Source organism: Etheostoma cragini, chromosome 2 (genome assembly GCF_013103735.1).
Source record: "Etheostoma cragini isolate CJK2018 chromosome 2, CSU_Ecrag_1.0, whole genome shotgun sequence".
In the NCBI taxonomy this organism is placed as follows: Eukaryota; Metazoa; Chordata; class Actinopteri; order Perciformes; family Percidae; genus Etheostoma; species Etheostoma cragini.
The window spans coordinates 21,821,938-21,837,515 of record NC_048408.1 but is presented as its reverse complement, the minus strand read 5'-3'; the positions used below and the strand labels follow the sequence as shown (position 1 = coordinate 21,837,515).

General features: G+C 38.5%; 1 protein-coding gene across 2 annotated transcripts; it reads right to left on the bottom strand.

Annotated features, from left to right (window-relative positions):
* Positions 1-180: 180 nt before the first annotated feature.
* Positions 181-14,211, bottom strand: cusr (Copper-only SOD repeat protein). 2 transcript variants are annotated; one of them, XM_034898790.1, is made up of 10 exons: positions 13,940-14,211; positions 8,720-10,790; positions 8,164-8,263; positions 6,698-6,775; positions 6,381-6,482; positions 3,863-3,995; positions 3,656-3,770; positions 2,218-2,342; positions 1,052-1,132; positions 181-717 (listed from the first exon to the last, which is right to left on the bottom strand). In XM_034898790.1, the coding sequence occupies exons 1-10, from the start codon at positions 13,980-13,982 to the stop codon at positions 623-625; spliced, it is 2,943 nt and encodes a 980-aa protein (XP_034754681.1). In that variant the 5' UTR covers positions 13,983-14,211; the 3' UTR covers positions 181-622. The 2 variants fall into 2 exon arrangements, with proteins under 2 accessions (XP_034754681.1, XP_034754691.1); XM_034898800.1 differs by having other exon boundaries at positions 181-714; positions 13,940-14,210.
* Positions 14,212-15,578: the final 1,367 nt, after the last annotated feature.

The window sequence follows — 15,578 nt, the reverse complement described above, 5'->3', positions numbered from 1 at the left end:
AATAACAAATGTTACTTGATACCATCAGTAACTGATTATTAGATCGCTGTGTCAGTCAGTTTATAAAAGTAGGCTAACTAATGATACCTAATGCAGCCTACTGCTAAAGCGCCACATGGCTATACTTTATGCTCATACACATTAATATTCTGAGATGTCTAACGAACAAAATGTCAGGTAATTGGCACAAGGCGTACACACATTTTTAAATTTTAATCCCAGTTTACCAGATATTTACACAGATGTTGTCAATAATATGTGTTATATACATAAAACATACTAATATTTCTGTTTTAATGCATATTGAAGGAATTGACGGATTACATTTCACTACAATTTTACATTTGCTATTATTATTTCACGTGATAGATTCTTGATTGATTGATTAATACATAAAGAAAAGACCCAATTAAAAAAAGCATTTCTATGAAGGCAACACTGAACTGTTAATTAATATATTGTTGCCTAAAGTGATTACAACAAAATGTAAATGTAAACAGTTATTATTTGTTTTGTAATAAATCAGATTACCATTGTAACATTTTGTGGGATACATTTCATAAACATATTGACAGTTTTACAATATAAGGGTCCATGTATCCTTGCTGATGATGTGGCCGAGCTATGCATAAACTGTGGATGGCAGCAGGTAGGTGGCGGCAAACATCAAGCAAAGAAGGAAGGTTCCTGGCATCAGCTGCGGACCTGCACTTCCTGAATGCATCACATAAGGAAGGTCACCACAGGTTATTCTTTGTTTGTGTATCATTGTTATTATTACATAAATTAGTTCCTCATTACTCAGTTAAAAGAGAACTATGACTAAGAGTATGCACCAAGATCATCTTATTAAAATGAATTACCAAATACACTCCAAATGCTACCTTCAAGTGAGCCTCAAAAGTCATAAACCGAATCAAACAAGAGGTTTGCTTAGAAGTAATTCATCAATGTAATAAGAATGATCTTTGAAAACATGGCAATGGGTATGCCCATTTCTTTTCTATGTTATTATCCTTATGTTGCTGTGATGATTATGGAGCACACTTACTTGTACAGATGTCAGACTCTGTATACACGCCCATCTTCTTGCTGGTTTTGACAGACTGAAGAAGTTCAGTGCTGACATCCCCTTTAACATACAGACAAAGTGGCAATGATTAATTACACACAGACTAACTGATACTGAACTGTTGTCATTAATGAGCTGAGTCTAATTGTAGAAGACTTACAAATTTTGCATCACTAGGTCAGATGAAGATATACAAAATACTGCTGCGTATTTTAAATATTTCAGAAATAACAAATACCGTTGCCTACTGCTATTACATTGCCAGTTTTCCTTTCAGTTGGTCGTCAAGTATGTGTGATTGCTTTGCACATACTTTTGCTTCAGAAAAATATCACTGTCTGCTAATTGTATTCATTTTCTATTCTCTCAAGCACAGAAAAATGTTATCATCACCACACACATCTCAAATTCTCATGTGTGCTTCTTCCTGCTGTACTACCATACTTAATAGCATGGTAAAGGAAGCCTTCTCTCAATATTGGCAATAGTAAATTCTCCACCTTGTGGGAGACTTGTAGGGGCATAAATGCCTGTCCTGTGCTATACTCTGTGAAACCTCTGCACAGATACTTCTCTGTTCCGCCGTGGGACTATGTAACAGACAGAAGATGACACTCAACTCCAGCATCAGGTTACTGAGCAATTTTTCAGCTTTTCTAAAGATTTTTCAATGCCCATAATTGTTCATTGTCCTCCTGATGAACACAGCACTGGGCACACAGCTTGCCCAGATAGGTCCTAAAAGCCTGAAGTAACTGAAGATGTATAGGCTTATAGATGCTGTCCATGCAGCCCCATAGATTGAGATTATACCTAACAAACAAAAACCTTTGTGAATGCAGAGCCTAACAACCCTGGTCATAATGTTGGCCAGGTCTTTTTCTGTATGCTGCTAATCTGTTTGTCCTTTTTTCCTAAATCATCTTCATCGTCTCTTTACTCATTTCAAAAGATGATTCCAACAAGAAACCATCTTGTGATGGGATCACACCAGCCACGGGCCTAAAGTGCTACTTCCTACCCCTCTACGTCAAGTACCCTTGCTTTTGGTGATATGTGTTGAAAGCTAATACAAGTGTTTTTCTTTGTAAATTAGCCCACTGTTGTGTTTATAGGGGAACATCATTTTTTAGAGGGCTTCTTACCAGAAACCATGAAGTCGACTTGCTGACATACTCCAGCGACTGCAGACCTGGGAGAGTCTGGCAGGATGGTGACTCTCGCTATGTCCAACTGCAGGACATCTGCAACCCTCTTACGGAAGTCATATCTGGGCAAAAAGAAATAAAATATTTTTCTATCTTTCTTATCTGTCAACAAAGTAATATAATAAATACCACAAGATACTAGGATAAACATTTTATTTTGTGTATTTCCTCTTACCATATCCAGATATCAAACAACGGTGCAATGAACTTCAGAGATTGTAATGATTTCTTAGTAAAACTTAAACACACAATAAGTAACTTTCTTCAGCTAGGGGTTGTGCGCTTGCGACTTACAATGAACAGCTATAAGTGTTTGCACTATATAGGATGTATCCTATTATACTTGATCAACAAGAATTGATAGGTCAAACTGCAAACAGCCACCCACAAATAGTCAAATAGTGTCAAATGTCAATAGTAATATAATAACATGGTGTCTGAGATTTCACATGAACAACAGTTAAAGGCAGGCTACACAGTCTGAAGAACAGAGTAAAGAGACAGAAAATAGTGTCTTATATCCAACAGTTACAGGCAGATATTGTTTTTATACAAGAAACTCATCTAAAAAACGTTTCTGTTAATTGATCATTTGCAAAAAATTCTGATAAGTTTGACCTGCCAAAATCTTACTTCTTTAGATGTCTCTAAGTAAGACATTTTGTACAGATGAAGGAATTGATGGATTACATTTCACTACAATTTTACATTTGCTATTATTATTTCACGTGATAGATTCTTGATTGATTGATTAATACATAAAGAAAAGACCAAATTAAAAAAAGCATTTCTATGAAGGCAACACTGAACTGTTTATTAATATATTGTTGCCTAAAGTGACGTCTTACTGTCTTCTGCAGCATCAACAATGTGGAGAAGACGTCTCACATTATCTGCTGCCGTTCTGTTTTTATAAATCCTGTTTGGTCCGAATTCACAAATTTTGAGAAATGGGACTCTAAAGGATGGGCTAGGAGCTTTGCAAATATTTTTAAATCAGAGTTTAGCAGACTCAGAGGTCAATAGCTAGAGCACGCTGTAGAATCCTTTTTAATGAGTAAGAAAGGAAAATGTTTACTGAGATGACAATTCAAATGAGAAGTAGGGTCATTTTCCAACAGACTTCTGTAGAAAAGGACTTTGTTTTGGCGCGAGTGGAGACCCCCTGCTGGAAATTAGATAGAATGCAACTTTAAGCAACTTCTGCATTGGCTTCTCTTTTCAGGCAAGACACTGATTTTGGAATGTGTCATTATCCACGAGACAATAGATCTCTAGGTTCTGCTCATGGTAAATATTAAACATTTGCCAAAGTATTCTGCTGAAAGGGTATATTCATATTCAGATTAATATGATTATATTTTATTACACTCACCTGCTGAAGTTAGTCCCAGTGGGAAAGGTCTGCCCTGCTGAAGGGGATTCTGGGAGGATGTCGGCGCATGCGATGATGTTGTCTCCATTCTTCAGCTGCACAGATCTGTGGACCACTACAAACACAGATAACATTATGCTTTTTTGAAACCTTTAACTCACATCACTGCTAAATACATTTGATTTTTTTTTTTTATCAGTGTGGTACCTGTGTTGTCTCCAGAGAGCTGGATGTTGCTGTCAGTGAAGAGCTGTCCCTGAGTCAGGCTTACTGGGCCTTGTCTTGCAGACACCTCTCCCACCACACAGCTCAGCTGGTTTGATAGTGAACAGCTGGAGCTCTGAAGAAGGAATAGAAAGAAGGAAGTGGATTACACATCAACCACAAAAGTGAAATTGAATGGCAACATTGCATATTATATGGTATGTAACGGTTCTTTCTCTGCACTGCTTGAACGTTTTGTATATATATAGGCTATATATATATATATATATATATATATATATATATATATATATATATATATTAGGGCTGTCAAAATTAGCATTTACATAAACCAGACTGACAACATTCTCTGCTTGGAGCAGCCAGTGTGCACTCACCTCTGTGCCATAGCCAATGCCCTAATATAATGCCTCTTGTGTAGCCTATAAGTGTTTATAGCAGAAGTTTAGTGATACTTGACCCATGAAGCATAGCCCTGTTGTCTACGGTCAGCTTGTGCTGTCCATAGGCAAAATAACTTGTAGCCTAATTTTGACATAATGTTGACCGAGTATGGAGAGACTGCTAAAGCTGGCCTAATGGAGCGTATAGCCTACGTTACAGTCAAGGCCATAATACCCCATTAGTTCAGCTTTAGCTGCCTAACCATATGTCATATTTCAGCTTGACGTGAATTAGTCCCTCAATTCAATTTTCAATTGTACAAAATTTTGTAGATACTTTACAGAAGTGTAAGGTGAAAAGTTTGTATCCTGCTCAGTCGTGTTGCCTGCATTATGCCATCTGTCCCAGGTGATGGAGACTTCTGAAGATGATCCAGCTTACATTGTAAAGTTTAAGCAAACCTTCAGTGTGGACATGACGAGCCGCAAAGACAAACCCAACCTTACATGGCTGAAGATTTCAACTGCCCTTGACCCGAGGTTTAAGGACCTCAAATGTCTACACAGATCTGAAAGAGCAGAGGTGTGGGTATTGATTGCTGGTCTGCTGAAGGAGGAGATACTTAGACAGCAACCAGTGGAAGAACCCTCATCTGAGCCACCAAACAAGATGGCAGCTCTCTTATTTGCTTCTGACTCGGAGTCAGACGAGAAGCAGGATGACATTGAAAACTGCCTAACACGCTATAGGGCTGAGCCAGTCCTCGGCAAGGATGAGTGTCCCTTAGAATGGTGGTGCAAACATGCTCGTATCTACAACAAGTTAGCATGTCTTGCCAAGAAATACTTGGTAAGACCTGCCACATCTGTACCTTGTGAGAGATTGTTTTCCCTCTCAGGTCATGTTGTTCAGAAAAAGCTGCCTTGTCATCTAGAAATGTGACCAAACTTGTTTGTCTTAGCAGCTGGCTTAGGTCAACTAAATAGAAAGTTTAGAGATACCAATATCAATCTGTATCATTCAAAATAAGGTGAGACTTAGTCTCTCAGAGTTCAGAGTTCACTGAGTTCTCACTGTGAATTTGAAAGGTCTACTTTCTGTTTTGCCCACAGAATGTCAACATCATCAGAAATTATTTTGTTTTTTGTTCCACTTTACATTCAATAATTGTAAGTGACTTTTTGATTACAAATGCAGTAAGTGACAGCCAGTCAATAAAACCCCCTTGAGATCAATTGGTCTAGTTTTTACTTATTAAGTACATTTGGTATGAATGACAATGTGTCATTACATTTGATAGTCTCATTTAACTTCAATTGGAGTGGATTTAAAATAGAATTTTAAATATGCGATTAATCGTGAGTTAACTCACCATTACTATGCGATTAATCAACAAAAAAATGTTAATCGTTAATATATATATATATATATATATATATATATATATATATATATATATATATATATATATATATATATATATATATATATATATATATATATATATATATATATATATATATATATATATATATATATATATATAGGACTTAGAACTGGTGCTTGATTGGGGTGAATACAAATGTCCATGTAACATCTGCAGACATTGAATATTAAAAAAAAACATTTGCATTGCAGCCTTTCTTGGAAAAGTCCAACTATAGATTCTATAATTAAGAGTAAAAAACATTTTGATTATGATTTCATACAAGTACAAACAGAACAATTTGATAAAATTGGGAGGAAACACTAGCCTGACAGGCCAGACCCACATCAAGATTTCACAGCCGCTAGCTTGCGTCTAAATTTCTAGGCTAATGAATTAAATTACTTTTTGATTGGCCAGATAAAAGTAAATACAATTTCCTTCTATTTTGTTCTAAGCCACCTTAAAATCTACATACAAATTAAAGCAAGTCTGCAATAAAACTTGGCATACAATCTAAATTGAAACCATAGAAATAAAGATGCTCCAAAAAGTCAAAAATGCTAAAAGACTGAATAAGAATCACACTGCTGATTTAGCATCTTCAACACTTTAAGTACTAGTACAATATCAGCCTTCCAGAGCAGTACACTTTGAGAATCGGGAGAAAAAGAAACAGGCTGGTCTTACCATTGATGTCATGTTGAAGGGATTGAATGTGCTTCCCACACCGCTGCACTGGCTGGTGTTGGCAACCCGGTTCATTGTGATAAACATTGATGCCATACTTGCCTGGAGGGGGGTGTAATACAAGTGTGAGTGTGTACACATATTGTCAGGTTTGTCTGGTTTCAATGGCTCTTGTTAAGAAAAAGAAACCTACACCACACATAATGAAAACATGATTTCTACAAATTTAGAGTCTCTTCCTGATTCCTAATCCTGCTGCATTCAAAGGCATATATATATAAATGCCCTTAATTGGCCTTTTACATGATTGTACTTACATTTTGTCCTCTGAATGATTGAAGGGTCACCTCCAGTGTGATATCACTGCTACTCCCATCAGGAAATATCTGCTGGCGCTGGGAGAAAGAACATTCAACATGTCCAATATAAGTAGACAGAAAGACGGAATGAAAATTCTCATCACAAATACTTCCACCAGAACTGGGTTCTTACTTTGCTGAAAAAGACAGTTAAAATGGTCAACAGTGGGGATTTAGCATTGTAATATGTTAAGTCATTGTTAAACTCAATCTGTGACTATTAGTTAAATCTGCCTCACGATTTTGATTGACAATGTTTATTCCCCACACTATCTTTGATAGTAGCCTCTTAAGAGAGACAGTATTCCAAGCTTTTACCCAAAGATGTTGTGCAGAGCTCAGTATGGGGCCTCTGGAGGAAGGCTGACAGAGACAGCTGTTCCCTTGGGGAGCTTCCTAGTTCAGGGGGCCTGTATGTTTGTATGTATGCAAACAAATGCTAAGCTAAGCTAAAGATCCCGACCCTGCTTCCCATGGCTCTTGATGCAACCCACCACAGACCTAATTAATTACTGTCTGTCCAGTGTAGCAGAAATACTTGTCATGTTTTTGTGGCAGCTTGAATTATTTTGGTTTTTATTGAACCATCATTTATTCAGGGATCCTAAGATTTAGCAGGAGCAAACACCTTGAATGTGTTCTTTGGTTGTCAGAGCTCTTTGGTTGTCTGATTCTTGCAATTTGCGAATGTGGAAATCTAAAAACCTTTGGGTGATTTATACGTTTGTGACATCTGAAATTAGTTTCCCAATGTCAATGTTGAACCTGACTGTAGTAAAGTTAAACACAAAAGCTTAGTATCTTATTCTCATTATGAAGGGTGATGTCCCATTTTTAATGCAAAAGACAATGTTACTTTGTTTATAAATAGGCAACGTATCCTATTTCATGCACAAATAGGCCTATACAATCTGAACCACCTTTTCACAATTTGTAAATCCTAAACCCACTGAAGAAGCAAGGAAGCCTTTTAAGCAGAGACAGAAATGCTGCTTTTCCTTTATTTTTTATGAATTTATGTTGAAAATTACCACATTGTTTTTTTCTAACAAAATGTTTTGACATTTCCACTGTGGCATAGTTTAGCAACCTGAAATATGGCAAAAGAAATTAGGCAGCTGAGATTACTGCAATTACTGGTATGAGCTACCCACAGATGCAATGCAATCTATCTTTTTTAAAGGGGAACTCCAATTTTACACATCAAATTACTATTGCACAGGCCTGCCTTCAGGAATTATGGACAGGAGGAGATCCTTTTCCAAAACTGGCCCCTCATCCCCACCTGTACCCTTTGCCCCACCCTGAAAATTGTATGTGTTGAACAAAATAGACAGATTAGCACAAATACTTATGTAAAAACGGCATACAGGCTAAGTATAATACATTGGCCTTTAGAGGAAAAAACTGTTGTTGGTTCTTACTAGTTTGACTGTCCCAGTCACTGTACCATTGAAAACAGCCTTGGCAAAGATCCATTGTCCATCTGTATCTCTGCCAGCTAAGACGTCTGCACACTGCATTCTGTACAAAAAACACACACACATGCATATACACACATGCACAGAAAGCAAAACCAAATCAGTTAACCTTCACAATGTTTTAACTTGCAATGTTTTGCTGAGTCATTCTCAATGAAGGAGGAAGATATAAAGCATGAATTGATTGTCGGTCAAAAAGACAGAGGCCCATTAAAGGTGAAGAAGCTTAGCTGTCTGTTATCAGTGACTACTCAAACTTTACAGCTGCTAGAATTGATGCCATTTTCTGTATGTTTCTGTATGTATCTGTATTAAATATAAGATATATAAAAGTAAAACAGTAATCACAGTCCTCACCACTTCTTGTTTAGATATTGGAACATGTGGTAATCTTAGAAGTAATGTATTTCCTCATATCTACTTCTCTCTTCACTTTAACCTTCTGTTGTTTTCTTTCTCTCTAATAAGAACAAACACATACATTCACACAGGATCTCACCTTGATCCATTAGAATAGTGGATAACCAGCGACCTTCCAACTATGCTGTAGGGTCCAGTTAATGGCATGTCAGGGTCCATGTATGCAGCTTGAGTCTGATTGAGGTCATTTAGGTTCCCAAACTTCCCGCTGATGTCCCCAATCTCATATTGATCCACTGTGCCAACTCCAGATGCGGGGCTGTTTGATACATTCCAGGCTAACGGGTTAAAGTGGCCCTGGATGTTTGCGTTGGAGCAGGGCTCTGCACTGCCAGGTTTGATGGGCAGTACGTGAATATGGTAACCCCCAGCTAAGGAATTCAAGTTAATCAGGGATACGTTTATAGTTGTGGGGCCTTGTGGGAAAGACTGGGAGAAACGGACCTGTCCGCCAGGCGTCTGAAAGCCAAACCAGGTACCTAAGCCAGCTTTGGGGATCCGCACAATTGTGACGTTGGCACAAGCAATCCTTGGCCCTTCTCTATTTGCTTGATGGATAACAACAGAACGACCAATAATGCCTGAGTCTGACAGCCAGGAAGTGACATCAGTGAAAAAGTTTTTTGCTTCCACTCCACCCACTCTGGTGCCAAGGTTGATGGTGCTGTGTTTGCTGGAAAGGTCTCCCACCTCGCAGGATAAGGGGCTGGTGGGACTACAGAGGAGGTCATAGCTGCTGTCTCCTGTGTTAATGTTAAAGGGGTTCCAGTGTCCTCCTGTTGTGCTGCAGCGCCTTTCATCATCATCCCTCTCTGAGCTGATCGGGAAGGTGTGAACATGCCAGTTGTGGTTTATGGTAGGCATCCTTGAAAGATTTCCATATGAGAGATCCGTGAAGATGGATACGTCAGACAAAGGGTTGTTTGTCAGCTGGGTGAACCAGGTCTCACCAACCACAAGACCTTGAAATCTGGCTCTGGCCACGGTTACTTCACCGGGATAGCTGATGCTGGCGCAAACGTACCTGGCACCATCTGTTTGGTGAATCACAACTGAGCGACCTACAATGCTGTTCTGTCCAAACAGAGGGAGGCTGAAGTCGGTGAACATCATGTCCACCTCGTTTTTACTTGCAAGAGACATATGCTTGCTGCTAAGGTCACCTATTTCATACATGTCGTGGGTCGAACCTGGCACTCTCGGGTAGGTTGAGTCACTCGTGTTGACACCAAATGGATTCCAGTGGCCACCCACATTGTCATTTGAACACCGGCTAACGGAAGGCGACCGGACTGAGGGGACGGGGAAATTGTGAACATGGTAAGGGCCAACTCTGCTCTGTAAATTAGTCAGGTTCACTGTCAACTCTGTGACATCAAACGGGGAAGCCTGGCGGAAGATAAAGTATCCCTTTATCTCCCTCATATTGACAACAGCGCTCACCTGTTTCTCTGGCACATCATAAATCTGCGCACAATGGTAACTTGACCCCATGCGTAGGAGAAGAAATCGATTGTTGATGTTGAAGCTTTTTAGGTCCAGTCGGGATTTCTCCGGCTGTGAAGGGGTTCCGACTTTTACAACACCCAGGTTGGTCAAAGCTGAGGGATCTAAGCTTCCAAGAAGAACATTACAGCTTGCAGCAGTACTGGTTGATCCAAAAAGAGTGACATTGGTTTGTGAGGCATTGACCTGACCGATTGTTTGTAGGTCTGCAAGCAGCCTGGGATTGGTCTGTCCTCTGTTTAAGCGCATGTACACATTACCCGCGATGGGTCCAAAGAACCTGGCCTGAAAAGTCATGAGTGTTTGACCTTGACTTATGACTGTGCATACTTTAGTGTTGTTACACGTCTGCAAAGTCAGTGAGTAGTCATCCAGGTTTAAGCTGTTTGGCAAGTTTATGGTGGAGTTTGACAAAGGACCAGCTGTGAAGTTGAATACCTTGGGGCCAATATTTGCTTCAGAACAGGGCTGAGCATAATGGCCATACATGACAGGGAACTCGCTAATGTAGAAGTTAAGTGAACCGCAGGATCCAGCGCCAGACACGTTGACAGTCGCCACCTGGGAGGTGGAGTTAAAGTGCACCTGTCCTGTGACACCTCCCATGTTTAGCGGTGCCAGATGCTGAACACAGGAAATGGAATCTGAAAAGGATGACAAGAACAAGGTGATTGTGGTATGCTGGGTTCCTACGCTTGTTAATGTGCAACCCTACTCAACAAATAGAATTACGATGTTGGATGACCCTGCAAAAACCTGCCCCACATGTTCAAATGACAGTGTTTCCCAATAGTAACTGTGCACATTACAATATGGTTATAGTTTACAAAAAGCAATTAATTGAAATTGACCTCCAGCCCTCTGCTTGAAATAACTTGCGTCTAATATGGTTAAACGAAATGCAATCTTCTTCCTGATTACAAAAAATTCAGAATAAGAACATATTTAATATAATATGTCTAATAATTTAACTGATGGACACAATATGTCTCTGTTGGGAATTGGTAAAGGTATAGTTTCAAATATTGGCAAATTATCAAGGAAGGGAAGGGTGAAATTCGGGCACAGACCTGTTCAACCAGTTATTACAACATATACACATACAATCACAAACAACTGCTCTTTAAAGTATAACAGAATTTATTTAACTTCCAAATTATTAATTGTTAATCAATAGTTGTTCAATCAATAAACCTATTTACTTGTTAAAACTACAACAAAGGCAAAAACAATCACATGTGGAATTTGAGTGAATGCGGGAAGGTGAAGAGACCACGTGGGTAGCTAAGCCACACAAGACCAAGATGGCGGATGAAACACCGCAAGAGGTTAGGCTCTTTGTAGTTTTTAGCACACTTTAGAGAAAGGAAAGACACTTTTTTGAGGAAGTGTTCCCTGTTCACTCAAGGCTCTGGCTTAACGTGAAGTTACGGCAGAGCCTGATAATTTCTAACAGGGGAAGTGTTTCTTCCTCTGGCTCTGGTGAGCTAACAGCTGATTCTGTGTGGCGATAATAAACCGCTCCATATGTCTACACATTGCCATGAGGTAGCTGACTCGTCCTGTCGCAATGCTGTGGTTTGGCTGGCTAACGGAAGGTTTATTCTCTGGCTGGTGCAGTAACTAAACTTCTCTGTGGCGGGTGATGAGCTGTGTAGCAATTACAGTTCCACAGCAATAAATTGGGCTAAGTGGTCACAGTCAGATTAATAGTAATACATGCACCAACAGCACATCAATCAAATTACATTCAATGTCATAACAAAGTTCCAACAATAGAAGTTATTGACATTAATAACACATACGTATTTCTCTTCCCAGAACTTGTCCAAGGTAGACAAACGGGTCTGTCTCACTCGTCAGCGATTCATTAAAAACTTGTTTCTCTCCAAAGGGAGTCGACTTTGAAGAAAATCTGTTTCTAATTTCTGCTGGTGTAAAACACTAACGCATGTTTTACAGGATCCAGGGTTTTTACACAAAAAATAGTCCACTCGTTACACTAGATCTCCGGCCAGTTTTCTCATATAGGTGTGACTTTTATTATTAATTAAGGGAAAGGTCGTGGAGATGACATGTAGTTTATGCGCTAGCAGTAATGGCGGCGGAGAAAGATTGAAATCCAGAAGTTAAAGCCCGAGCAAGAACAATCTTTGCTGAGTTTTGTTTGTGGCCATAATGTTGTGGCTCTCTATTTTTTTGTGGTGAAGGAGATGGCTAAGGCGAACACTAGCGATGCTAAGCTGAGATACGGCACACACACGTAACTTTTGGCCTATTTTTTTGACTAGTTAATACTAGCTATTAGTTGTTACTAGTATTTACTGAAGAATTATGAAAGGTATGAAAAAAGTTGCATTCACTACTTTAACGGTATTAAATAATAATAAGTAATTATGAACTAAGTTTCAAAGTGAAAGATTCAATTAAGAGAGCAGGGTTATTATAGTTACCGGTAATTATATACCGAAAATTAAACGCAATGAAAAATGTTTTTAGTAAACTGAAACTAAATGAAACCAAAACTCAGTAAAAAAACTTAATTTACACAACATTGCCTGAAAAAAACTAATAGTAACAGAAAAATGTAACTTGAAATAATCCGTAGGTGAAACAATAGGTAATGACAATAGTCAGCATAGAGAAGGAAATGAGATTGAATGCACCGTTTGGTTTCTATTCTCATGTTATATTCCAGAAATATAGCGGCCACTTTCATTTCTTCATTGCGATCCGATTCTGTATGGCATTTGAAGTGAAATTTAAAAGTGGATAAACTTTCAAAATGTGACTACAGTCTTGGTCTGAAATCATTGTCATTAGCTCTGTTTGGTTTGTCATTAGAATAATATTCTAAATAGATTGTCAGGAGGATACACTAAGTTTGCAGTGTTTTTAAAAGCTAACCATTTGACTTCTAACTGATGTGTTGTGTAACCTTTACGTTGTAAATGTTAGACACCTTGTTTATAGCAAACTATTTCAACTTCAATAACGGGGTTTGATAGTCACGCTATCAAACGGATCAAACCCCATTCTAAAAGTAGAGCCTGAGGACACATTGTACTATAACTGTATAATATCAAGTCAGGGACACAGATTTGGTGTTAGTCAAGTTTAGAATATTTGACTGCTAGATGGCTGGCCCCTCTGGGTAATCATCATGTCTTGAATACTGTCCGGTAATAAACCTCAGATTCAGTGCAAGACAAAACAAAAGCTAAGGATTCCTTTCATAGTTTTTATTCCTGTGGTCTACAAATGATCAATATAAGTTGTAGTGCATGTTGTCCAAAATGTGAAAGCAAAATGATTGGTTATTGGGAATTTTCACATTAAATCAGAAAATGATACATACTTAGGATTTACTTAGTTGTTGAGTACTAACTAACATCACACGTTTTGAATTTTATCATTTAGATTGTTTCAAGCCACTCCACATCATCTACCAGAAGGCAGTTGTAACCTACTAAGGTTTCATCTATAAAGCTGAACTGGTTATGTGATGATCGATCTCAAAACAAGTTAAGCATTACAAAGAAAGATGCAGTAACTCTTTGGCAATGTGCCACTGAATTAAAGACGGTCTGCAGGGTTTTCTTCCAACTGAGGGAAGGAGTAGCTAACATCAACCAGAGCAAAGGAAACTAATCAGAAATGACCGTCTGTTGGCAGAAAAACCACAGACTCTATCATTTATGGCACATGGTCTTTTCAACTGCTGACTACATAAATCATTCCTGAAGTCCAAGGTGCACTTTAAGTAAAGGTCAAAGATTGTAAAAATACTCACCAAGTAAAGAAATCAGCAGGACAGCTGCTCTCAGAAGGCACATGATGGCAAATGTGTAAAAGACCTATATGGGTCTATATGGAGTTAAAGGGAAAAGATTTTACAAAAAATTTCACTGAAGTACTGCAGATCCTTAATGAAGGTGTAGCTAAAATGAAAAATCAGCTCAGTTACAGCATAAGAAACAAGGATGAAGTGTGTGTGTTTAAGTGTGTTCTCCAAGAGTGTGTCATGTGTGTGTTGTGCTTCTATTTTTCTTCTGCTCTCTTTTCTGTGTCATCCTGTGATTGGTCAACAGGCGACAATGTCTCACGTATTAAGGCAGCCAGGGGAGGGAGGAAAAATATTTGGCAGCCCCAGTGGAGGTGGTGCGTTCCCGCTCAGCTCATGCTCAGCTCGATGCAAAATATACACGAGAAGAAAAAAAATCATAGTGTTCTGTTGGGCTGAATCAGTTTAAATTGCAAAGGAAACATTTAGTGGTTGTTCACAGAGCACAAATTATAACCCATTTAATGAAGCAATGTAGACAAATTTAGATGATAGATTTACAGATGTTTATTTAGAATTTTGGGGTACTTGGACAAAAGTCTACTTTCTCATTTGGTTGAATTGAAAGTGACCTGATCCTCTGCATATGTTAGTTGGTATTGTGCTTTGTAAGATCCAGTTTCACTTAAATATGTTGTACTGTGTTGAGATGATTTATTCTTTTATTTCCCCCTTTCACAAACCTGTTTCTGCTTCTTCCTCTTTCTGCTAGCAGAATATGCCTCAGTCCTTGTGACAGGGTTGAGGTGAAAGAAGGCGAGAGAAATCACTAACTTGTTCTAAGAATATCAACCCATGGCCCATCATTGTGGGCTATTTTTGGTAGGCTACACAGCTATTTACACATATTGGAGGACCTTTGAAGTGGGTCAGGTCATTCACTTGACTTGTTTAAATCACTGATTGCGGCAGGAGCTGTAATTGTTATGTGATCATATACACACAGGTTTTCATGTTCATGCACGCATGTAGACAATAGACAGAGACAGCAAAATACTGTGTCATATTGAAACAGAGCAGAAACATTACAGCACTAGACTGTTCTGTTTATGGTGATTTAGGAAAGCTTTAATGTTTCAAAATGTAGGGGAAAAATACTTCTTTAATTAAGTGACTTTGAGAGTATAATTATACACAACACGTACTTAGGTAAGGCTTTTATCCAGTGTGAATAACAATAAGAGGATTCAACAATGTAGATACCACCCAACAAATAGCAGAAATCAGGAGAGTACATCAAATTCATCAAATAAGCCCAAAAACTGCTTCAAGTGCTACATTTTAGAAAGAAGAGACAAGAGAAAATTTGTTTCAGTCAGTTGCAGACGCAGCGGACAATTGAGAGTTGTTGCACCATTGGGGAGTCAAGACAACAAACAGTCGGGATTATGTCGACCGGTAACTAGGTAACAGTAAATCGTCACTGGTCTCAAGATTTGATTCAATTATGATTATCCTGTCAACGATTAAAATATATTTGATATCATGATGCATCATGATGCGTTACGTCTTCAATACTATTATATATTGCTACACATGGTTTTCATCAACAACTTCAAGCAATCACATATGTATGAACTCCTTTCTT